Source organism: Myotis daubentonii, chromosome 5 (genome assembly GCF_963259705.1).
Source record: "Myotis daubentonii chromosome 5, mMyoDau2.1, whole genome shotgun sequence".
In the NCBI taxonomy this organism is placed as follows: Eukaryota; Metazoa; Chordata; class Mammalia; order Chiroptera; family Vespertilionidae; genus Myotis; species Myotis daubentonii.
The window spans coordinates 25013811-25039567 of NC_081844.1; the positions used below are offsets into that span (position 1 = coordinate 25013811).

The window sequence follows — 25757 nt, forward strand, 5'->3', positions numbered from 1 at the left end:
GACCAGACTGACCCAATCTGCAAGGGATATGAGGTACCGTTTTATGGAGGGTGCCCATATGCCCGATGCAGAATTCACAAGAGTATACTAGACATAGCAGGGACCCAGTACCGTAACCATAGACTGACCTCTGATGGGAGGGGGACCTATATTCTGAGTATATCTGACCCCTGGGATGACCGCTGGGTTCAGGGGGTTGAAGGGAAAATATACAGCTGGCACAATGCCGCAACCCCAGTGGGAGGTATTCAAATATACCAGGCATACATTCGAATCCTCCCCGTAACAATCCAGGCCTTAGGGGATATGACAGACACCATTATTGAACAGGAAACCACTCTGCAAAAGCAGGTTCCCTCCCCAACCAAATCGGCTCACCCTTTCTCCTGGCTGTCAGTCATTAGAGCAGGAATAACCCTCCTAAATAACACATCAATAGGAAATGCCTCCAACTGCTTTCTGTGTGCTGTTGGAAGCCCTCTGCTTACAGTGGTCCTCCTATCCACCCCCTTTAACCTCTCAAGCCCTACATCCCTGCAGCTTCAAAATCTTACAGAAGCACCTGTGTACACAGGAGCAGATTTCCTGTGGGTCTGCTACTCCTCCCAACCGAGCCTGGCTTACTGCAACATGAGGGTTCAAGTCAACATGACCATCCAGGCACCCCCTGGAGGGTTCTTCAGGTGTAAAGGTACCCTCACAAAGGCTATATCACCTTTGACATAGGTCTGCTACCCAGCTTCCCTGGTCCCCCAGTTAACCATGTATGGACAAGGGGAGTTTCTACAAAAACTCTTGCCAGCCCCCTCCCGCTCAAAACGCGCTATCTTTCTCCCCTAGTGGTTGTTCTCTACCTGGCCTCCTCTCTGGCAGCGGGGGGCCTGGGTGGAGGTGCTCTAGGTCACAGCGTCTCCTCCTCTCGGGAGCTAGAAGGGAAACTACAGATAGCCCTAGAAGCCTCCGCTGTCTCTATAGCCTCCCTGCAACACCAAATAACATCAGTGGCCAGAGTCGCCCTGCAAAACAGGCGGGCCCTCGACCTGCTTACGGCAGACAAGGGTGGCGCTTGCCTATTCCTGCGAGAGGAATGCTGCTACTACATCAACGAAACTGACCTCCTCAGTAAACTGGGGGAGGAACTGAGACAACGCCGATGAGAGGGAGGCCCCTTTGCGGGATGGTGGGAGGGAGGAATGATGCAATGGATACTCCCCGTACTCACCCCCTTACTAACCCTCAGCCTAATCCTAATGCTTGCTCCCTGCATTTTTAAATTTTTGCAGTCCCGCATGCAGGAAATCTCTTGGGTGGCAATCAACCAGCTCCTCCTACACCCTTACAAAGACCCCCCAACTCCTGGCCTCAATTAAACATGGCCCAGTTCAGCTCGAAGTAGTCAGAACGGTCATCGTCCTATATCACCAAAGAGGTAGGGATGTAAGGTCTGAGGCTGGGAAAATAGGGACTTTCCCAATCCCACCCGCTGAGTTGGACAATAGCGGTCCCCCAGGACCTACCAGAACGACCAAGTCACAGCTGTGCTAACATCCTGCTGGACAATAACGGCCACCCGGGACTTCTCAGAATGGCCATGGTGCAGCTGTACAAACTTCCCACTCAAAAAATCATCTGCCACAAGCTACTGTGAACAAACCTGATTGGTCCGACAGCAGCATAAAGAAACTCTGCCAGGCATAGGCGGGTGTGACTCCCCTGGCCTGTGCAGGGGTGGGGATGTCCTACCCTCGAAATCATTTGGTCTGGCCCTGCCAAGGCATTGGGGGTGAGGGAATTAAATGTTTGACCAAATATAGCAGGCTAATTTTTAAGTTGATAATTTTGTATGGCCTGTGAGTGATGTTATAAATATCCAAGTAGCTCTTGGCAGAAAAAGGTTCCTCACTACTTGGCTAGGGGATGGACCCCATCACAAACTGACAAAATGTTAAAAGGTTAAAATCCCCAGACAAGGAGTTCTCTCTCTCTTACTTGCTCTTCTTGTTTTCCCTCTTGCTCTGTGTCCCACACTAACCCATGTATTCCTGTGCTCGCCTCCATAGTGTCAACGTAAAAACATTCAAACCTGTAAAGAATTTTTGTGAGTTTACTGCCAAAATATCAACAATTGCTAGCAAGCAGTATCTCAACAGATTGGGATAATGCTCCAGAGAAAGGCAGTTTGTCATCCATTTTTATACATTGCAATCCAAGGAAGGGACATAGGTGAGTTAAATGAAATCCATTGGTGATAGATTAGAAAGGCAGGAGAAAACAAAGTGGGGAGTGGGGGAGGGGGGAGTCCCTGAGATTGGATAAAAAGTAAAATAATGGACACAAACTTAGGTGGGTGCAAGATAGTTAACAATCAACAATTAACATGATAACAATAACAATGAAGGAATTTGTGGTATCTGTCCTGGTGCCCAGGAACATTAGTTTGTGCCCCAAGGGGTCTGGAAAAAGGAAAGTTACAAGTTACCCAGACATTTCAAGGATGTTATCATAGATGCAAAAACAAACAAACAGATAGGCTCACTTAAGGGAAAGGTTGACCTTGTCAGTGAAAATACCTGCCTAAGAGGTGACTACCCACCATAACTGCTTTTAGTTAAAGTTTAATTTCAGACCACCTTTTGTGGTTACTTTAGGTCTTTGAGTTTGCAAGACTGCCAGGCAGGCCTCCCCTAGCTTGTCAGGTTAGCATGTGGCCCTTTTCATCCACAATAGCCATGTGACCTTAATCAGGTACATGGCCGGTGGCTGGACTGGATTGGCTTTTAATAGAGAACAGAAATTCTGGGCAATGACCTTAATTCTGGCCCTGCTGAAGACAAGCTTGGACTTCTTCCACGACGAGATGGACAGAGATGGGACCTTGCAGGAGAACATGCTTAACTTTACATTATATTTTCTACACTTTTGCACCCTTGAATGCTTTGAAGAAGTGGAGAGACACTGTTTTAATTACACCGGCGGACTCCGGGAAATAATTCCCAAATCAGAATACCAAAACATGCAAGGGCCTTCATTTTATATCTCCCTGTGGTCTTTGTCCAGCAAATATGGATTATGCTTCCGGAACTTTTCATGGGCTTTGCAAGAGGCCCTTAGGTGTTGGGGGTTTCCAGGCCATATCTGATAGCCTGGCCAGGCACCAGCGATAATAACCCTCCCTCCGGGCACTGCACTGTTCACAGGTTTATGGCCTCTGTAACAGATTCTGCAAGACCAGTTTCTGGGAAGGAGGTAATGACTTAATTATAGGTTAGCTTGCTGGCATGGATTCTAATTGCTACCCCCCCCCCCCCCCAAATATCAAGATTACATTTGAATTAGCCCTTTTTAGCCTCTCATTCCCAACCTTTTTGGGGCCATGCCCCACCTAAGCATCTCTAAAATCCTAATGCCCCCCCCCCATGCATATAATTCTTATTATTCAAAAAGTGAACTCCTAGTCCCATGGAGGAAACCTAAAAGGCCACTAACTTGGTCTAAACAAGCTTCCAAAGAACATGGCATCCATGAAAGAGAAAAATAAAAGAACGAAAGGACAGTTGAAGTACTGAGGAAGAAATCAGTAAGAAATTGTTAAATAATAATGACGCATAGTAACCTCCATCTTATATAAACACTGCTGTTTGAAATTTTAACCCTGCTATTTTGGCTTCTGTAAATGTGTCCTTGCTTAAATGATAGGGAAAATAAGACTACTCCCATTCCAGAGAGGCCATAAACTATGCCTCAGACAGAGTTGTCAGTGCTGGTGCCAGGCCAGCCCTTGAGGTATGGTCTCATGACCCCTTCCCAGCACACAGCACTTCTTTCTCAGAAGGTCCGGAAGTCTCATTCCAAATTTGGAATACAAAGAACTGAAAAAAGTATAAATAGGGAAAGCTCCCTCCATATTAGGGCCCAGAGTTTGAGAAGCAATATTTCCTCTGAGCCCACTAGCAAAATAAAAGGCTCCAAATTAATTTGGCTTATTGATTAAGGCGTCTTCTGTTTTAGCTCACTAATTTACAATATAACAATAATAATAATATGAAGTGATATTAAAAATAACAAATAAAGTTTCAAAACATATAATAGAGAACTGAAATGCATAAATGTCACAGTATATATTTATATATTATATATGAGGCCCCTGGAACCATAAGCAATGTAAAAAATTCACTGTTGGTAACTCATTCTCTAATTGTCCCCCTTAAAAATCAAATTGTCCCCCTATGGAACCTGTGTCCCACATCGGGAACCACTGCTCTAAAATTAAAACTTTAACTAAAATAAGTTTATAGTGGGTAGTCCTGTCCTTAAAACAGTATCTTCCTGATAAAGGTCAACCTTTATCTTAACTGAGCCTATTGTCTTTTTGCATCTAAGATAACATCCTTGTGAAATGTCAGGGTAACTTGTAACTTCCCTTTTTACAGACCCCTCAGCACACAGCCAAATGCACCTGGACATCAGGACAGAGACCATAAATTCCTTCATTGTTATTGTTATCATGTTCATTGTTGACTGTTAGTGAAGTATAGTAACCTCCATCTTGAGTAAAAACTGCTGTTTAAAATTTTAACCCTGCTACTCTGTAAACATTTGCTTGCTTAAATAATAGGGAAAATAAGACTACTCTCACTCCAGAGAGGCCATAAACTATGCCCCAGACAGAGTTGTCGGTGCTGGCGCCAGGCCAGGCCTTGAGATACGGTCTCACGGCCCTGCCCAAGCAAACAGGACTTTTTCTCAGAAGGTTCAGAAGTCTCATTCCAAATTTGGAAAACAAAGAGATGAAAAACATATAAATTGAAAAGACTTTCATCGTATTGGGCCCCAGAATTTGAGAAGCAAGAGTTCCTCTGGGCCCCATAGCGCTAGCGAAAATGAACAGGACTCCAAATAAATTTGGCTTATTGATTAAGGAGTCTTCTGATTTACAATATAACATTAGCTATCTTGCACCCACCTAAGTAAAAGAAGTATGTGTCTATCATTTTACTTTATCCAATCCCAGAGGTCTCCCTGCTTTGCTTTCTCCCACCTCCCTAATCTATCACCAATGGATTTCATGTAAACCATTTATGTCTCTTTCTTTGATTGTAATGTATACAACAAGGTGAAGAACTGCCATTCTCCGGAGCATCATCCCAATCCCTTGAGATTCTGCTTCCCGGCAATTGTCGACAGTGTTAACGTAAAAAAACCATTGAAACCTGTGAAGAATTTTTGTGAGTTTATTTGAGCCAAACTGTCGACAAATGCCGGGAAGCAGAACCTCAATGAATTGAGATAATGCTCTGGAGAATGGCAGGTTACATTTGTATTTATACATTGCAATCAAAGGAGGAATGTAGGTGGGTTACATGAAATTCATTGGTGATAGATTAAGGAGGAGGGATAAAGCAAAGCAGGGGAAACCCCTGGGATTGGATTAAAAGTAAAATGATGGACACATACTTAGGTGGGTGCAGGATTAATTAACATGATGATGAAGGAATTTGTGGTATCTGTCTTGGCACCCAGCACATTTGGTTGTGCTCCAGAGACTGCAGAAAATGGGAAGTTACAAGTTACCCAGATGTTTCAAGTCTATGTTATCATAGATGCAACAAGACAGATAGGCTCAGTTAAGGTAATGGTTGACCTTGTCAGTGAAGATACTGGCCTAGGACGTAACTGCCCACCATAGCTGCTTTTAAAGTTTAATTTCAGACCATCCTTTGTGGTTACTTTAGGTCTCTGAGTTTGCAAGACTGCCATGCAGGCCTCCCCTGAGCTTGTCAGGTCAGCATGTGTCCCCTTTCATCCACAACAGTTTGGCTCAAATAAACTCACAAACATTCTATACAGGTTTGAATGTTTTTACATTAACAGTGTTATCACTGGAAAACCCTTTGTGTTGCCCTGGGACTCCCTAAACTTAAAATAACAACACAAGGAACATAGCACCATGGTGGCTAGCTGGATAAACCTCAGGGCCACTGAGGTGTTAAAGACACATTAGCACCCATAGAGACCTTCTCCTGCCCTGGATCTCTGCTGAGCTACTGGTTAGCTGTGCCTTAGCCTCCCCCCTGTAAATGGGGAGCAGAGACGAACCTGCCTCATAGGGGTTTGGCAGAGTCAACTGTTAGGTCGGAGAGAGCCCAGGATCAGATACATGCAGACATGTGATGAGACAATGGACTTCCCCTGGGATTTCTCACAGATCAACGTGCCAGACACAGATACCAGCTTCTTCTCCCTGAATTCACATACCCCCACACAGATAAGAACTTCGTCCTGAATATTCCGCCCACTCCCCTGCAGCTGAGACTTTCTCAGTTGAGTGTCATGATGATCCCTACGGTGCAGACTTCCTCAGCTCATGTCCCCGCCCCTCACCCAACTGCAGTATAAAAAAAGCGCCCCCCTCCCTGTTGGCGTGAATCCACGTGCCCTGTCCTGGGGGTACGTGGGTCTCCCGGGGACGCAGAATAAACCTTTTCCTTTCCTTTCTTTTCTGATTCACTGGACTCTATTTCTTGCGCCGCCTCCTGAGCCACCTAACCTAACATCAACGAGTTGAAATAGGCACAGCACCTACAGACAGACCCGGTCTGGATTAAGTGCTTTATAAGTAATAGCAGATTTTAAAAATTGCTAGATGGCCCCAGAGACAAGCCAGTCATATGACTTATTCAAAAAGGAAACAGCTTTCCTATCATGTGATTATTTGTGGGTTAACGTGGTGCCCACGCTCCCCTGAAATGTAAGTTTTCCACCAGCGGAAACCTCGCCCAGAAAGGCTGTCTCCAGCGTGGTGGCGCCTGGGTGTCTGACATGTCTTTTCTTGGTGCCTGCCTGGCATCCATGAGGACACCTTCACGCTCCTGCAGCTCCTACTGGACTCTGAACTCTCTGTGCCTCGGTTTCCTCCTCTGAAAAATGGGGCGGGGAGGAAGGGGGAATGTTAGCTCAGGAGCTGGCTTTGGAGACTAGGACATGCCATAGCCGTGCACAGGGGAGTCCCCAAAGCGAGGGGTTTCTGAAGAAGCTAAATAGTCCTCCAGGCAAGACTCCTCCAGGCAAGCTCCTCCCTGGTGGAGCTGCAGGCAAAGGATCTGAGAGCAGGTTACACTTCTGTGGTGGGAGAGTGGGGGGCGGCAGTGGATTTGCGCACACACCGTCACACACACACACACACACACACACACACACCCTGTCTGTGTTTTTACTCACTTCCTGTGGGCTTCCAGCTGCTCCACCAGTTCCGGGGAGGGACCTGGGGCACCCCCACTCACACACTGTATAAGGGCCAGGAGGACACAAAAGGATGCACAACTGCCCAGCCTGTGAATACAGAACCGCCCTGCCCAGACCATGGGAGGTCCCTGCCTCAGTGCCGTTCACATCCTACATGGTGAGAATTTGGGGACTCTATAAGAGGGAGAAGGGAACTCCTGGCAGGACCCCTTTGGTGCCTTCACTTCCTTGTCTGCCCACCCCCACCAAGGAGAAATAGGAGACACCGCTGGCAACTCAGGGGCCTGACATGGAGGAAGCCACATGGTTAGGCGGGAGCCACTACACATGGGAGAGCAGCTGGCAGTGCCCGGGAACCCTCATGCCTGGGCAGTAACCCCCCGGGTGCTCTAAGGGTCTGGTCCCCACCCCAGAGGGATCTCCACGCTCCTTCCAGATCCACTTTGGAAGCTGCTCCCTAAGAGGGGAAACTGAAGCAGGTGGAAGAGAGGGGGCGAATGAGTGCTGTGACCCCCTCAGGAAGTCACTTTTAACAGATGGCAGAGAGGGGGCTAGGGAGCAAAGGGGGACCCTTCCACAACGGGGTGACCCCCACACTTCTCCCGTTGTGTGGCAGGGGAAGCCCGGAGACCTCCCAGACCCAGCTGGGACTCAGCTGTGCCTTGAAGGGCTTTGCTACTGTGGGTTGAACCTGAGCTCTGCTGTGACTTCCCCCTCGCCTCCCTTCCCACTCCATCCAGAGTGGCTCTAATGGTTATAAGGCAGCTTGTTGCCTGGGCAACCAGGTAACAAAGAGAGTTAAGAAATGACCTTTGGGGTGCCAATCAAAACTCCTCAGGCCACCAGGATGGGGCTCCCTGTGCTGGCCCAGGTTGCCAGGCATGAGCTGTTTTTTATAGCTTTTTCAAGGTGAGGTATAATTGACATAGCATGTAATTCGCCTGTTGCATGGTTACAATTAGATGATTTTTAGTAAATTTGCAGAGTCCGTGTGGAGCACAGTTGAAGGCGGCGATGTGTCAGGGGCCAAGTCACAGAGACCCTGATCCTCATTTTCCACGTCTGTGAAATGGGGCAGAGCAAGGCTGGTCTCTACTTTACAGGCTTGTGTTAAGGGTTGAGTCCTTGTTCACAGTGAGAATTAAGTAACATTATTATTGTTGTTGTTGTTGTTGTTAATGTTACTATTATTATTATTTCACTGGGGATGGGCTGCAGGAGGGGGATCCTTAGCAGGAGGAGCAAGGAGAGAATGACTGCCCCACCCCTGCCACAGGGGCCCCAGGCAGGAATCTGACTGCTCAGGGCTCAGCTAGGGGAATGCAAACCAGATGGCACAGGGAGCAGTGACCAGCCAGCCACCCCTCTCCAGGCTCCTGTTTGGTTGGCTTCCTGGGTCCCAGGTGGAGGTCTGGCCCAGCAGCCTCTGTGGTGGGGCAGGAAAGCCCGGCTCAGCACAGAGAACCCCCTCCCTGCAGGGTCTGGGGAACTTGACCCCTCACTACCATCTTCCCCAGCCCCCTCTTCACCAGTTTCTCCATTAGCCTTTTCTGGGCTCTGAGCCTCAGTTTGTCCATCTGCAGAGTGGGCATAAACAGAGCCTCTGTCTCCTTCAGCAGCTGTGAGCATGGACGGTGCTACAAATCAGCCCAGGGCCCACCCTGCCAGGGAAGGTCTCTTTGTGGTCTGTCCTACAAAGAGGAAGTGGGTTCCACCAAAGGGAGAACTCACCAAACCCTGTGGCCAGAGAGGAGGAAGACAGGAGTTCCAGCCTGTTCACCGCATCTGCGAGGCCTCGGGAGGGTGTGGGGGTCTTTGCCCTCTGCTGGCCTGAGGGTATCAAGTTTGGACGTTGGGACTGAGTGCTCAGGGGACCCTCCAGTCTGCACCCTCAACAGCTCCTCAAGTTGTGCTCACAATGACCAACCCCAAAATTCCCCTGGGAGCCCCTCCATGGGGGACTGGGAGCCCCTCTATGGGGGACTGGGAGCCATGAGTTATCCCTTCATTTGGCCCAGGAAGTGACTCACTCCTGCCTGCCTCCCTAGCCCCCATCCCTCCACCCGCTGCCCCCCATCTGGTCTCCCTGGATTATATGGGTCTGGGCTGCCTTCCCAGCATCTCTAGATCTGCAAGGACTGGATGGATCGCTCAAGCCCTCCCCATACCTCACCTGCTAACAAGGCGACTGCCCTCCCTCCTTCTCTTTCCCTTCTGTTTCTCTATCTGGCTCTCAATCTCTCTACCACTCCCTGTCTCTCTGTCTAAGCTCTGGCATCTGTGTCTCTATCTTTCTAGGAGTTCCGTATTTCTCTGTCCATCTCTCTAGATCACTGTCTTCTTAACTCTGCCTCTGTTTCTCTCTCCATTTCTCTGTGTCTTCTCTCTCTCTCTCTCTCTCTCTCTCTCTCTCTCTCTCTCTCTCTCTCTCTCTCCTCTTTATTTTCCCTCCATCTCTGTCTCCCTCTTTCTCCTCCAAGTATCTAGTGCAGGGGTGGGCAAACTTTTTGACTCGAGGGCCACAATGGGTTCTTAAACTGGACCGGAGGGCCGGAACAAAAGCATGGATGGAGTGTTTGTGTGAACTAATATAAATTCAAAGTAAACATCATTACATAAAAGGGTACGGTCTTTTTCTTCAATAGTTTTATTCATTTCAAACAGGCTGGATCCAGCCCGTGGGCCGTAGTTTGCCCACAGCTGATCTAGTGCCTTCTCTCTCTCTCTCTCTCTCTCTCTCTCTCTCTCTCTCTCTCTCTCTCTCTCTCTCTTTCTCTCTCTCTCCTCCTCCTCCTCCTCCTCCTCCTCCTCCTCCTCCTCCTCCTCCTCCTCCTCCTCCACTACCTCCTCCTCCTCCTCCTCCACCTCCTCTTTATTTTCTCTCAAACTCTGTCTCCTTGTCTGTCCCTCTGATGAACAGGTCCTCCTCTCTAGACCCCCTGCTGACTTAAGGAGAACCCCCAGGACATGTCCTGGGATGGGGTACCCCTGAAGAGCAGGATTGGGGGGCCCGTGCAGCACCACCCCTAACATGAGCCCCCAGCATCTTCCTGTGTGCAGGGAGCCAGGGTGTGAAATGTCACCACCGGGTACCAAGCTGGTCGTTGTGGTGGACAGATGTGGGCGCAGTATGCTTGCACCTGTGTCCCTGAGGAAGGGTGTGGGCGGGAGCACCTTAGATTTGGGAGTTCTGAGAGGACACCTGGCCCAACCCCTTCATTTTCACATAAAGAAATGACGGCAGTAAGCACTCTGACACACCAGGCAGTACTTGTCTGCTTAACCCTCACACTCTAGGAAATGGGCCCCCTCCTCATCCCCATTCTACAGAAGGGGAAACTGAGGAATGAGGCACCTGACCAAGGTCTGGGAGTAGAACCAAGGCCAATTGGCTCCAGTATGTTTCCTGAATTCCTTCCCACAGGTCAGCAGAAGCCAAGACCCCTGCCAAGCTCAGGCCCCTCCCCATCCTTCAGTTCCTGAAAGCCACCGTCAGGCAATGGGTACAGACCCTCTGGCCATGGGCATTGGAGGCCAGGGAGGTGTGAGCAGCCGCTTCCCTCAGATGTGTCACCCTCAGGACTCCCTTCCCTGTTCTGTGTACCCCCTGACCCTCCATCTCTCTGTTCCAGCGCTGTGTGTCCTGCTGATTCTGTTGGAAGATGGACCCCAGAGCACCAGGGGTGAGTCTGCTGGGAGTAACTCAGTCCCCAGCCAGAGTCCCAACCCCCACCTCACCTCTCAGCCCAGGCAGAGAAAGGCCTGTTGCAGGAGGAAGCTCAGGGTTGTCCCTCCCAACACCCCTCCCCAGCCTCTGGCTCAGCCCTCATCTTCTGACCATGGTCTCCGTCCCACAGCCTCTGCCTGTCGCCGGCCATGCCCTGCAAACTCCTCATGTGTCAATGGCACTTCCTGTCGCTGTAACCCAGGATTCAAATCTGTATCTGGGGAAATCAACATCGACCACAAGGATGCTTGTGAAGGTACAGAGGCTTGGGGTGGTGGAGGGCTACATGGAGACGGAATGGTGGTTGGTGGCCTCAGCCTTTGTTCTCAGACCATCATGAAGGACAGAGAAAAGAGAAAGAAAAAGAAATAGAGGTGGAAAATGAGAAGTGAATAAATATGGCTTCGTACAGAGGGAAGACTGGGGCGGGGGATGCAGAGCTTCCACTCACCCACCACTTCAGCACTTGCTCCTGTATCTAAATCCAGGAGACAGACAGAAAGCTGAACAGAGCAGAGCCAATTTGGTGGGTTTCAGGAATGGCTTGCTCCAGCCACAGCAATGTTGCCTGAGTCTAATTATTTCGCAAAAGACACTGGTTGAGCATCAGGCTCCATGCTAGGGATGGGACCAGGCTCTCTGCCCTGAGGGCACACATGGCTTTGGGAGGTGACCCTTTATCCCGTTTTGTTGCAGACATTGATGAATGTGAACAAGGCAAGCCAGGGACTCTCTGTGGAAGAGTCGCAGAGTGCCATAACACGGAGGGGAGCTACTACTGCACATGCATCCCAGGACACAGGCTTGTTTCTGGGGCAGCAAAGTTCAGTAATGCGAGTGAGAACACGTGTCAAGGTAAGAATGACCCGCATCTTCCATCTCCCTGTCCATGGGGTTTGGAGTCACCAGAGCCATTCCTGTGGCGTACAGGGCGCCGGGCCCTGGTGATGGGAGCAGCCCCAGGGCTGAGTGGGACAAGTGTGCCTGTTCCTGTCCCACTAGCACAGGGAGGAGGGTGGCATGAGAGCCAAGGACCCAAGTCCTGGTTTTGCTACCTGACAGCTGTGTATGCAGCACCAGCCAGGACACTTATTCAGAAATCACTGGTAATGTGCGAGATGTGATAATATCATTGTGGCTTTGTGCTTAAAAAAACAGGAACACCTATTTTTTACAAATGAAAACAAAAGTAACTTTGCCTTTGTTAGCTGTATGACCTTGGACACATTCTTCACTGCTCTGTGCCCCAGTTTACCCATTAGTAAAAGGGAGTGACAATGCTGGGAACGTACATGTGATCATAGAGCACAGCACAGTGGAGGCTGTTGGGCTTTTAGACTATACTCATTCTTTCTCTTTATTTTTTATCTTTATTGTTGAAAGTATTATGTAAGTCCCCTTTTTCTGCCATTGACCTATACCAGCCTACCCCTCCCTCAACCCCGAGTCCCTCACCACCTCATGGTCTGTGTCCATGGGTTATGCATAAGTTCATTGGTTGATATCTTCCCACCCACCCTCACCTGCCTTCCTTCTGAGGTTCAACAGTCTGTTCCATGCTTCTATGTCTCTAGGTCAATTTTTGTTCATTTTTGCCTGAGACTTTGGTGACTATAGTTTCTTCTAGGACAGCGGTTCTCAACCTGTGGGTCGCCAACCTGTGGGTCGCGACCCCTTTGGGGGTCGAACGACCCTTTCACAGGGGTCGCCTAAGACCATTGGAAAACACATATGTAACAGTGGCTCTCAACCTTCCTAGTGCCGCGACCCTTTAATACAGTTCCTTAAGTTGTGATAACCCCCAACCATAAAATTATTTTCATTGCTACTTCATAACTGTAATTTTGCTACTGTTATGAAGCATAATGTAAATATCTGATATGGCCCTAACCGATTTGGCTCAGTGGATAGAGCATCGGCCTGCGGACTCAGGGGTCCCGGGTTTGATTCCGGTCAAGGGCATGTACGTTGGTTGTGGGTACATTCCCAGTGGGGAGTGTGCAGGAGGCAACTGATCAGTGTTTCTCTCTCATCGATGTTTCTGACTCTCTATCCCTCTCCCTTCCTCTCTGTAAAAAATCAATAAAGTATATAAAATAATTAAATAAATAAATAAATATCTGATATGCAGGATGTATTTTCATTGTTACAAATTGAACATAATTAAAGCATAGTGATTAAGCACAAAAAGAATATGTAATTATATATCTGTTTTCCAATGGTCTCAGGCAACCCCTGTGAAAGGGTCGTTCGGCCCACAAAGGGGTCGTGACCCACAGGTTGGCAACCCACAGGTTGAGAACCGCTGTTCTATGACTTTTATGGTTTCACGTCTTGCATTTAAGTCTTTTATCCATTTTGAGTTTATTCTTGTGTATGGTATAAGTTGGTAGTCTAGCTTCATTTTTTTGCATGTACCTGTCCAGTTTTCCCAACACCATTTATTGAAGAGACCATCTGTGCTCCATTGTATGCTGTTGTAACACAGTGCTCCCTCCTCTCTCAGCTCCTCTCGTTTCACAACCTCCCCTTTCCTACCTGTCACCAGGTGTTTACTGTTCTTCCTTGTTATAAGTCACATCCTCAGCTGGACCTCAGTTGGTAATTCCTGGTGAATGCTCTCTAATTTAGTTGTATTTCCAGTCTGGCCCTGGGATGAGGTGCCCAACAGGTCTGCCTCCCCTCTAGATCTCACACACCCTCTCTGGGTTGGACATCCCAGGAGACCATACGCCAGGGGTGGCTTCTCAGAGAACAGCTGGCCTGGCCTATCCCCTCACCAGAGACCCAGGAGGATCCAGGCCTGCACACATCACCAGGCTTTTCTCACTTTCCAGGGGAGCAGGGAAGGGGCTTCAGGCATTCGCAGGGGCAGATGGAGCCAGCAGTGGTCAGGCAGAAGCTTCGACTCACTCAGAAAGAGGGGTTAGTGCAGAATACAGAGAGAGGAGGAGGAGGCTGAACCAGGGATCCTGGAGGCTCTGAGCAGGGTCCACAGTCCCACTCAGCTGAGGACAGAAGAGCCTGAAACCAGCTATTATCAGGGACCATTGCCTCAGGCTCAATTATCTTCCAAGGAGATCAACCCAGATTCCAAGGGGGCCCATACCACTGGGGGACAGAAGACAGAGCTCAGCCCCTCTAGGGAAGGCCCACAAGTCTGTGTCCCTGGTGGGAGAACAAGGAGCCAGATGACAGAAACACCTGCCACTCTTCACCCATCAGCTGCTGCTCCCCGCTCCAGGCACCCAGCCCTTGCCCACCACTGACCATACTCACATGTGGGTTCTCATCACTCCCTGCCAGTCCAGGGGATGCCTTCAGGGGGATCAGAAGGGCCACCTTCACACCCCAAGACAGCATGACTAGATGTCAGCCCCACTTCCCTCATGGCCTGGCACACACTGTCCAGGTGGCCCTGGCCTATCGGGCATCATTTTCACATTCTGGGCCCCGGCCTAAAAGCCTTGTCCGGGACGGGTCAGGCTCAGGGTTGGTTCTTGGTCCATCTCCATGGGCTGGAGTCTCAGAAGTCGTGTGGATGGGAGAGCGCTGTCTCACCAGAGTCACCAGGATTCCAAGGAGAGCTCAGCCCACAGCACCACCCAGGGGAGTCAGGACCAAGGCCACCCAAAGGAGCCTGCTGAGGGCCTGCAGCACTTCTCCCGCACTTGGTTCCAGGAAAGCCCACCCTGGCCTTTGCCCAAATCCTCAGGCTGGGACACAGGTGGCAGTGATGTCCCTGTCCTAGCTGGGAGCTGCCCGAGAGGAGGTGGTGGTAGAGGGAGTAAGAGGGAGAACTTGAACCGCATCTGTCCACATCTGGACAACAGAGCACCTAGGCCAGCATGCTCACCCACAGAACACCTCCATGTGAATTAGAAAAGGCATCACTCACCTGGGAGGAGGCAGTGGGGCCTTCTAGACACTTCTATGCCAGGAAACGTGGCTGACTCCCAGCCTTGAAGGCTGCCCACGGCTGCAGGCATCCATCACCCTCTCCTTCCCCTTGCAGACATGGACGAATGTCTGGACCCCAGAATCTGTAAAAGCCACAAGTGTGTCAACACCCATGGCAGCTACACCTGCATGTGCCCACCAGGATTTGAGCTGAACCCAGAGGACCCAAAGCTGTGCAAAGGTAGAGGCCCTGGGAGGACGCTGTGAGGATGGACTGGATGGAGCTGGGGAAGGAGCCAACGCAGGCCCCGCAGCCCCAGGAGGCAGGAGAAGATTCTCAGGTTCCCTGCCAAGGCCCTGCCTAAGGATTCACCTCCCTGAAAAGTCCTGCCACAGAGCAGGGCGATGGCAGGGTCTTCTGGGCCTAGGGTTTCCTTGTGGAGCCCCTGTGAGCACCCCCAGACCCTTCCCTTTCCTAATCTTTCCTTAGGATGGTGAAAATGCCTCTTCTGACCCCCTGAAGGCACCTTCTATACTGGAGGATGTGATAACAATTCTCATGTGAGTTAGGCCAGAGCTGTGACTTCTGGTTCCCAGAAGGAGACCTGGTCCAGCAGTCAGGAAGACGTAGGCAGGAGTCCTTGTTCAGGAAGTTCAACCCTCATGACTCAGTTTCCCTCCTGGATTTGCAACCTATAAACTGGAGACTATGGTCCCTGCCATGTCCGTCTTGTAGGGAGGCCACCGTAACATGCTTTGAGGGTGAAGTTGAAGGTCACCAGGTGGTGGCATGTGTACTGACGGTGGGATCCTCAGGCAATGAGAAGTGGGTGCAGGGAGGGCCTGACGCTCTGGCTTTGTCCTCAGATGTGAATGAATGCACCTCGGGACAAAAGCCCTGCCACAAAACCACCCACTGCCTCAACACTGTGGGCAGCTATAAGTGCCGCTGCCGCCCTGGCTGGAAGCTGGTTCCTGGGTCCCCCAATGGCCCGAACAACACCATCTGTGAAGGTTTGGAGTTCAGATCTCATAAATGACCCACTTCTTCTTTACTTTGCTGAGCCACCTGAAAGGCAGCTGCCATAAGGCACTTTGGCAGAGCAGGGGCAGCACCATCAGAAACGGTGTGTGCCCAGCGCAGGCAGTGAGGAGAGGGGGACCTGGGCCAGGCAGGGCTGAGCTTCAGATTCTGTTCTTTTTTAAAATATATTTTTATTGATTTCAGAGAGGAAGGGAAAGGGAGAGAGAGAGAAACATCAATGATGAGAGAGAATCATGGATTGGCTGCCTCCTGCACACCCCCTACTGGGGATTGAGCCCGCAACCTGGGCATGTGCCCTTGACCGGAATCGAACCTGGGACCCTTCAGTCCACAGAATGACGTTCTATCCACTGAACCAAACCGGCTAGGGCTCGGATTCTGTTCTAATAAGGGCAAGATTGCAGCTCTGGGCGTATCGGTGCTACAGCCCACAGCCTCAGCGCACGGTAGCTATCAGTGTGGCAGCTTCCCTGGTTAGAAGCCCCCCAGTCCATCCTGCCCTACAGGTGGGGGCACAGCTTTGGGATGACACTTGCACACGCACAGTCCTGCCCTGTCTGCCTTGCAGGGGCGCTCTGAGCTTATGGTGCTTTTACAGTGGAAAACGTCACCACAAGTTTGTATCCTGTCAGTCTAGGTGGCTGGTGAGCAGGGCATAGTGGGGTGTCCTCGGGGTGAACTGCTAAGGGATTTGAGGGAAGGGGCAGGAAGGATGCAAGCAAGGAGTAGAGGGAGGGCCTAACGCTCTGGCTTTGTCCTGAGATGTGGATGAATGTACCTCAGGAGAACATTCCTGCCACAATTCAACCCAATGCAACAACACCAAGGGCAGCTATGAGTGCCGCTGCCGCCCTGGCTGGAACCCGGTTCCTGGGTCCCCCAATGGCCCAAACAACACCGTCTGTGAAGGTTCGGAGTTCAGATCCCACATTCCCAAAGACCCACAACTAAAGCCACCTGATCACATATTCACGGGCAGCCACACGAACCCAGCAGAATGAATGTTGGGGGTGGCCTGCTGGGCCAGCCTTCCATTCTTTGAGACTAAATGGGAAAAGATCTGGGGGTCCTGCAGAAGGAGCTGGGGTACCAAGAGAAAGGCTCCTGGGGACCCCAGGCAGCAGTTAATTACTAACTGGGACAAGGATACCTAATAGCTCACAACCTGTACCTCTGTGGGGGCTGACCAGCTGTGGGTCAGGCCTCTGCACACTTCCCATAACCCCTGTGACCGCCACTCAGGGATGTGCAGTCAGCAGGTGTCATCACCTCAAGCCAAGGCATGGGGGGAGGGGGACTGGACACGGGAAGGGGGTGGGGCATGGAGAGGGGAGGGGACCATATTCCTGAATAAACAAAGGACTGCTCAGTGTGAAAGTAGAGCTTGACCCTAGATCCTGCCTCCAACACACACACACACACACACACACACACACACACACACACACACACACCCCTAATGGACAGCTGTTCTGTCCCCTGCAGAGATCTTCCCCACCTGGATCCCGCCCCCTGGAATCAAGAGCCAGGTAAGTGACTCCAGCCGGGACCAGAAGGCAAGATCCTTCCACTCAGCTCACCATCCACCCATTTCCCACACGCTCCTCCAACCATGTATGAGACCTGCTAAGGCCTCTTCTCCTCTTTCCCCAGAGTCTCTCTCACTTCTTTGAAAGAGTCCAGGACCTGCACAGAGACTTCATGTCTGCCTCGGCCCAGGACACCATCCAGGTAAGGACAGGATCCAGGGGAGGCAGGTGGAGGCATCCCATAGAGTCTCAAGGAAGCCTTGGTCTGGAAGGAGACTGACCCCAACACAATGGCGCCCTGTTCTGAGGCCCCGCTGTCCCAGGGTGGGTGGGAAGAGCTGACCAAGTATTTGTACTCACTGTTAGAACCACATACACCTACTAACACCTTTCCTCTTGTTCTGGTCACTGAGTTTGCATTGTCCTTGGTAGTCATGACCAGGGTTTGAACTCTGAGTGGGGATTTCACTAGCAAAGACCCAGGGAATAGCATTGGGTACCACCTTTGTCCCCAAATAGACAGGCTCTAGGATCTGTTCTCAGAAGCTGAGTGGGCAGGGTCTTCCTGAAGCTTCTCTGGTGCAAGATCCACTGGTTCTGTGTTCCCATCCCCCCAGGACATCATACAGGAGGTGGATAATCTCCTGGAGAACCCTGGGGACCTGCTTACTCTGCCCCATTCAGAGCAGCACTGTGTGGCCACTAACCTGCTGACTGGCCGGGAGCACGTCCTGAGAGAGCTGAGCAAGGCCCTGCCCAATGGGCCACTGACCTTCAGGACAGCTGCAGGATCAGGCAAGTAACCCCGCCTGCCCCCAGGCTGTGCTCTGCCTGCTCCTCACCTCATTCCTCTTTTCATCGCACTAGAGCTGAGTGATCACACTTGTACCTCCCTGTTACTCTCATAAACATATTAAGATAAAAGATGAAAAGAAAATGAAAAAAATTATCAATACTAAACAGTTTCATTGTAATATTATCAGGAGATGAAATCCTATATAATAAAAGGCTAATATGCAAATAAACCAAATGGCAGAACAGCTATGACCTGCACTGACCACCAGAGGGCAGATGCTCAACGCAGGAGCTGCCCTCTGGGGTTCAGTGTGCTCCCACAGGGGGAGCACCACTCAAGCAGAAGCCAGGCTGGTGAGCCCTCCAACTGCCAGCTTAGCCATCAGTCAGATATCCCTCCGAGGGCTCCTGGACTGCGAGAGGGCATATGCCAGGGCTGAGGGAGCCCCCCTTCACTTCCCAGAGCATGAATTTTCATGCATTGGGCCTCTAGTAATTATGCTTTATAATTTAAGATAAAACAGAAATAGCTTCAAAAGAAAACAAATTATTAAATTTGGAGGAATACAATTTAATATTATTTGATATTTAAGTAATTTGTTTTATTGAGGAAATTTCACATAACATAAAATCCACTATTTTAATCAAAGTGTACAATTCAGTGACATTTCATACATTCACAGAGTTGTACAATTATCACCTCTATTTCTTTATTTTTTTAATATGTTTTTGTTGCTTTCAGATAAAGGAAGAGGGAGAGAGAGATAGAAACATCAATGATGAGATAAACCAAAGATATACGTATATGCATAGCCCATGGACACGGGCAATAGGGTAGTGAAAATTGAAGGGTGGGGGTATGTCCTGGGATGAGGAGGGTAAAGGAAGGGGAAATGGGAGCTATCTGAAATATTATCAATAATATATATATATATATATATATATATATATATATATATATATATATATATTTTAAAGTAGCTGCCTCCTGCATGTACCTTACTGGGGATTGAGCCAGAAAGCTGGGCATGTGCACTGATCCAGAATCTAACTGTGACCTCCTGGTTTATGGGTTGATGTTCAACCCATACCGGCCAGGCCATCACCTCTATTTCTAAAGTATTTTCATCATCCCAGAAGTGAACACTGTACCTACTAAGCAGTTATTTCTCATTTCTTCCTCCCCCAGCCCTTGGCAAGCATTTATCTGTTTTCTGTCTCTATGAATTAGCCGATTCTGTATATTTCATATAAATAGAATCATACAATGCATGACCTTATAGCCTGGCTTCTTTCACCTAGCATACTGTTTTCAAAGTCATCCACATGTTAGTATATATCTTATAGTTAAATACTATTCTATTGCATATATACACCACTTTTGTTTATCCATTCTTCCATTTATGGACATTGGATTGTTGCCACCCTTTGATTGTTGTGAATAGAGTTACTATGATATTGGTGTGCAAGTTTCTTTTTGAATAACTATTTTAGTTCTTTAAGTCTATATGTAGGAGTGGAATTGCTGAGTGATATGCTAATTATATGACCAACATTTAGAAAGCACCAAACTATTTTTCCAAAATGACTGCACCATTGTACATATACATACTCCCTACCCCAAGCAATGTGCAAGGGTGCCAACCTTCACATCCTCAGCAAAATGTGTTACTTCCATTTTGTTTTGGTTTTATTAAAGCCTTTCTAGTGTGTCAGGTGACATCTCTTTAAGGTTTTGATTTGCATTTTCCTAATGACTAGTGATATTTAATATCTTTTCATGTGATTATTGAACATTTGTGTATCTTTTTTTGAGAAATGTCTGTTCAAGTCCTATGCCTATTTTTTAATTGGGTTGTTTGGCTTTTTGTTGTTTCTTTATAAGTGTTCTTTATATATTTGCTAGAGGACCCTTATGAGATATGTGATTTGCTAATATGTTTTCCCATCCTATAGATTCTTTTCCCTTTCTTCATAGTCGTTTTACTTTATTAAATAGGTGCATTAAATTTTGATAAAGCCCATTTTGTTTATTTTTTCTTTTCTTTTTTTAAAATTTCTTTATTGATTAAGATATTACATATGTGTCCTTATCCCACCATAACCCCCCCTCCCCCCGACCTCCCCAACTCATGCCCTCACCCCCCTGTTTTATGTGTCCATTAGTTAGGCCTATATGCATGCATACAAGTCCTTTGGTTGATCTTTCCCCCTTATCCCCACTCTCCCCTACCTTCCCTCTGGGATATGACAGTCTGATCTATGCTTTTCTGTCTCTAGATCTGTTTTTGTTAATTAATTTATGTTGTTCATTATATTCCATAAATGAGTGAGATCATGTGATATTTGTCTCTCTCTAACTGGCTTACTTCACTTAGCATAATGCTCTCCAGATCCATCCATGCTTCTGCAAATGGTAAGAATTCCTTCTTTTTTACCACAGCATAGTATTCCATTGTGTAGATGTACCATAGTTTTTTAATCCACTCATCTACTGATGGGCACTTAGGCTGTTTCCATATCTTAGCTATGGTGAATTGTGCTGCTATGAACATAGGGGTACATATATCCTTTCTGATTGGTGTTTCTAGTTTCTTGGGATATATTCCTAGAAGTGGGATCACTGGGTCAAATGGGAGTTCCATTTTTAGTATTTTGAGGAAACTCCATACTGTTCTCCACAGTGGCTGGACCAGTCTGCATTCCCACCAGCAGTGCACGAGGGTTCCCCTTTTCCCCATCCTCGCCAGCACTTATCATTTGTTGATTTGTTGATGATAGCCATTCTGACAGGAGAGAGATGGTACAACCGTATTGTTGTTTTGATTTGCATCTCTCAGATGATTAGTGACTTTAAGCATGTTTTCATATGTCTCTTGGCCTTCCTTCTGTCTTTTTTGAAAAGTTTCTATTTAGGTGTGTTGCCCATTTTTTGATTGGGTTGTTTATCTTCCTTTTGTTTAGTTGTATGAGTTCCCTGTAAATGTTGAAGATTAAACCCTTATCAGTGATAACATTGGAAAATATGTTCTCCCATGCAGTGGGTTTTCTTGTTGTTTTGTTGATGGTTTCTTTTGCTGTGCAGAAACTTTTTATTTTGATATAGTCCCATTTGTTTATTTTCTATTTAGTTTCCATTGCCGTAGGAGCAGTATCAGTGAAGAAATTGCTTTGGCATATGTCTGTTATTTTGCTGCTTGTAGAATCCTCTAGTATTTTAATGGTTTCTCATATTAAGTTGAGCCTAAGGGAGCTATGAGACCACATGAAATAAAGCAACATATGAATAATAGGGGTCAAGAACAACAGGAAAAGGAACAAGGGTTAGAAAACCTATTTGAAGAAATATTGTCTGAAAAATTCCCTGATGTGGGGAAGAAAAAAGTCACACAAGCACAGAGAGTCCCAAATAAGATGAACCCAAAAAGACCCACACCAAGACACATCATAATTATGATGGCAAATGTTCAGGACAAAGACAGAATCTTAAAGGCTGCAAGAGAGAGACAGAAAGTTACATACAAGGGATCTCCCATTAGATTATCAAATAACTTCTCAACAGAAACACATCAGGCCAGAAAAGAATGGAAGGAAATTTACAAAGTGATGCAAAGCAAAGGAATGAATGCAAGAATACTCTATCCAGCAAGGCTATCATTCAAAATTGAAGGGGAAATAAGGAGCTTCACCGACAAAAAAAGGCTAAAGGAGTTTATCACTACTGAACCAGCAATGCAAGAAATGCTAAAGGAACTGGTGTAAGAAGAAAAAATAGAAATGTAAGAAAAAACACAGGCACAAAAAATAAAAATGGCTACAAACAAGTACTTTTCAATAATAACTTTAAATGAAAATGGACTAAATGCTCCAATCAAAAGACATTGAGTGGCTGAATGGATAAAAAAAAACATGACCCATATATATGCTATCTACCTCAGAACAAGGGACTCACACATACTGAAAGTGAAGGGATGGAAAAATATCTTTCAGGCAAATGGAAATGAAAAAAAATCTGGTGTAGCAATACTTATATCTTAAAAAATTGACCTCAAAATGAAGGCCATAACAAGAGATAAGGAAGACCACTTCATAATACTAAAGGGATTGATAGAACAAGAGGATATAACCCTGATAAACATATATGCACCCAATGCAGGAGCACCCAAAAACATTAAAAAAAACCTCCTGGAAGATATCAAGGGAAATATTGACAACAATACAATCATAGTAGTGGACTTTAATACACCAGTGACATCACTGGATAAATCCTCTAGATAAAAAATCAGCAAAGAAACAGCAATCCTAAATGATTCACTAGATCAGATGGACTTAACTGACATCTTCAGAAAATTTCACCCCAAAGCCATGGAATATACGTTCTTCTCAAGTGCACATGCGACATTTTCAAAAATAGACCACATATTGTGTCATTAGAGAAGTGTCCCCTAATTCAAGAAAATTGAAATCATACCAAGCATCTTCTCAGACCACAATGGCATAATATTAGAAATAAACTACAATAAAAACAATCCAAAAAATGGAAACACTTGGAAAATAAATGGCATGCTATTAAACAATGATTGGGTCACCAAAGAGATCGAAGAAGACACTAAAAACATCCAGGAAACTAATGACAACAAAAAACACAACAATCCAAAATCTATGGGACACAATGAAAGCAGTCCTGGGGGGGGGGGGGGGGGGTTATAGCTCTACAGACCTACCTAAAAAAGAAAAAAAAATGGCAGTAAATTATCTAACTCTACAACTCAAAGAATTAGAAAGAGAGCAACAAGAAAAGCCCAGAGTGAGCAGAAGAAAGAGGATAGTAAAGATCAGAGCAGAAATGAATGACATAGAGACCCAAAAAAAAAAAAATACAAAATGTCAATGAAAACAAGAGCTGGTTCTTTGAAAGGATAAACAAGATTGATGAACCTCTAGCCAGGCTCACCAAGAAGCAAAGAGAGAGGACCCAAACAAGCAAAATCAGAAATTAAAGAGGCGAAATAATAACAGACCCCACAGAAATTTAAAGGATTGTTAAAAAATACTATGAACAACTCTATTCCTACAAACTAGACAACCTGGAGGAAATGGACATATTCCTAGAAAAATACAACCTTTGAAAACTCAATCAGGAAGATTCTAAAAATCTTAATAGGGCAATAACTATGGAAGAAATTGAAGCAGTTATCAAAAAGCTTACAGCAAACAAAAGCCCAGGGCCAGACGGCTTCACAGGGGAGTTTTACCAAACATTCAAGGAAGAACTAAAACCTATCCTCCTCAGACTACTACAAAAAATTCAAGAGGAAGGAACACTTCCAAGCTCATTCTATGAAGATAGCATCACACTAATACTAAAACCTGGTAAAGACAACACAATGAAAGAGAATTACAGGCCAATATCCCTTATGAATATAGATGCCAAAATCCTCAACAAAATTCTAGAAAATCAAATTTAGCAGTACATCAGAAAGATCATACACCATGACCAAGTAGGATTTATCCCAGGGATGCAAGGATGGTACAATATCTGCAAATCAATAAATGTGATACATCACATAAACAAATTGAAAGACAAAAATCACATAGTTATATCAATTGATGCAGAAAAAGCATTTGACAAAATCCAACACCCTTTCTTGATTAAAAACTCTCAGCAAGGTGGGAATAGAAGGATTATTCCTTAATATAATAGAAGCCATATATGACAAACCCACAGCCAACATCATACTCAATGGGCAAAAACTAAACTCATTTCCCCTAAGAACAAGAATAAGACAGGGATGTCCACTTTCATCACTCCTGTGTGACATAGTACTGGACTTACTAGCCATTACAATCAGACAAGAAGAAGAAATAAAAGGCATCCAAATTGGAAAAGAAGATGTAAAACTGTCCTTATTCGCAGATGACATGATACTGTACATAGAAAACCCTAAAGACTCCATCAAAAAATTATTAGACTTAATAAATGAATTTGGCAATGTAGCAGGATACAAAATTAATGCCAAGAAATGAATGGCATTTCTATACACAAGTAATGAACTTACAGAAAAAGAGACTAAAAAAGCAATCCAATTTACCATCTCACCAAAAAAATAAAGATACCTAGGAATAAACTTAACTAAGGAGGTAAAAGACCTATATGCAGAAAACTACAGGACCCTGATAAAAGAGATAGAGGAAGACATAAACAGATGAAAGAACATACTGAGTTCATGGATTGGTAGAATCAACATCATCAAAATGTCCATACTACCCAAAACAATCTATAGATTCAATGCACTCCCCATTAAAATACTAACAGCATATTTCACAGACCTAGAACAAAATTTCCAAAAATTCATCTGGAATAAAAAAAAGACCTCGAATAGCTGCAGCAATCCTGAGAAAGAAGAACAAAGTAGGTGGGATCTCAATACCAGATATCAAGCTGTATTACAAAGCCACTGTTCTCAAAACTGCCTGGTACTGGCACAAGAACAGACATATAGATCAATGGAATAGAATAGAGAACCCAGAAATCGACCTTAAACCACAATGCTCAATTAATATTTGACAAAGGAGGCAAGAACATGCAATGGAGTCAAGACAGTCTCTTCAATAAATGGTGCTGGGAAAATTGGACAGATACATGCAAAATAATGAAACTAGACCACCAACTTACACCATCACAAAAATAAACTCAAAATGGATATTTTTTCTTTTCTTGTTTGTACATTTTGTGTCATATCTAAGAATTGATTGCCAAACCCAAGGCCATGAAAATTTATTCCTGTGTTTTCTACTAACTGTTCTATTTTTATTGTATTTTTAATGTTTTTATTGATTTTTTTTAGAGAGAGAGGAAGGGAGAGGGATAGAGAGATAGAAACATCAATGAGAAAAAAGCATCATTGATTGGTTGCTTCCTGCACACACACCACAGGGGATTGAGCCTGTAACCCGGGCATGTGCCCTGACTGGGAATTGAGCCAGCAGCTTCTTGATTCCTGGGTAATGCTCAACCGCTGAGCTACATGGGCCGGGCCTAACTATTTAATTTTTAGCTCTTAAATATAGGCCTTTGATGCCTTTTTACCTGATTTTTGTGTATTTTGTAAGGTATGGTTGCATCTTCCATTTTTTGCTTGTGCATAAACTATTCCTTCCCCTTCATTGAAGGGGATTGCTGAAAATTAGTTGACATAAATAAATGGGTTTATTTCTAGACTCACAATTTTATTTTGTTGGTTTATATGTCTACTCATATGGTAGTACCATACTGCTCTGATTACTCTATAAGTTTTGAAATCAGGAAGTGTGAGTCCTCCAACTTTGTTTTTCATTTTCAGTATTGTTTGGGTATTGGGGCCTCTTGCAATACCATATGAATTTTAGGATGAGCTTTTCCATTTTTGCAAAAAAGAAATGCTGTTGGAATATTGTTAGTATTGCATTAATCTGTAGATCCCTTTTGAGAATATTGCCATGTTTAAAATATTGTCTTCCAATTCATAATCACAGGATA

The 25757-nt window shown here is 46.3% G+C and overlaps 1 protein-coding gene across 1 annotated transcript in view; it reads left to right on the plus strand.

Moving 5' to 3' along the window:
* Nucleotides 1-10324: 10324 nt before the first annotated feature.
* LOC132234981 (adhesion G protein-coupled receptor E2-like) overlaps nt 10325-25757 on the plus strand; it is a 128895-nt gene continuing 113462 nt past the window's right edge. The window contains exons 1-8 of the mRNA XM_059696661.1: nt 10325-10666; nt 10875-10925; nt 11100-11225; nt 11666-11824; nt 16677-16823; nt 17400-17443; nt 17568-17645; nt 18061-18238. Of these exons, the coding sequence (XP_059552644.1) occupies nt 10543-10666; nt 10875-10925; nt 11100-11225; nt 11666-11824; nt 16677-16823; nt 17400-17443; nt 17568-17645; nt 18061-18238 (907 nt within the window). The 5' untranslated portion in view covers nt 10325-10542. The remainder of the gene's footprint in view (nt 10667-10874; nt 10926-11099; nt 11226-11665; nt 11825-16676; nt 16824-17399; nt 17444-17567; nt 17646-18060; nt 18239-25757) is intronic.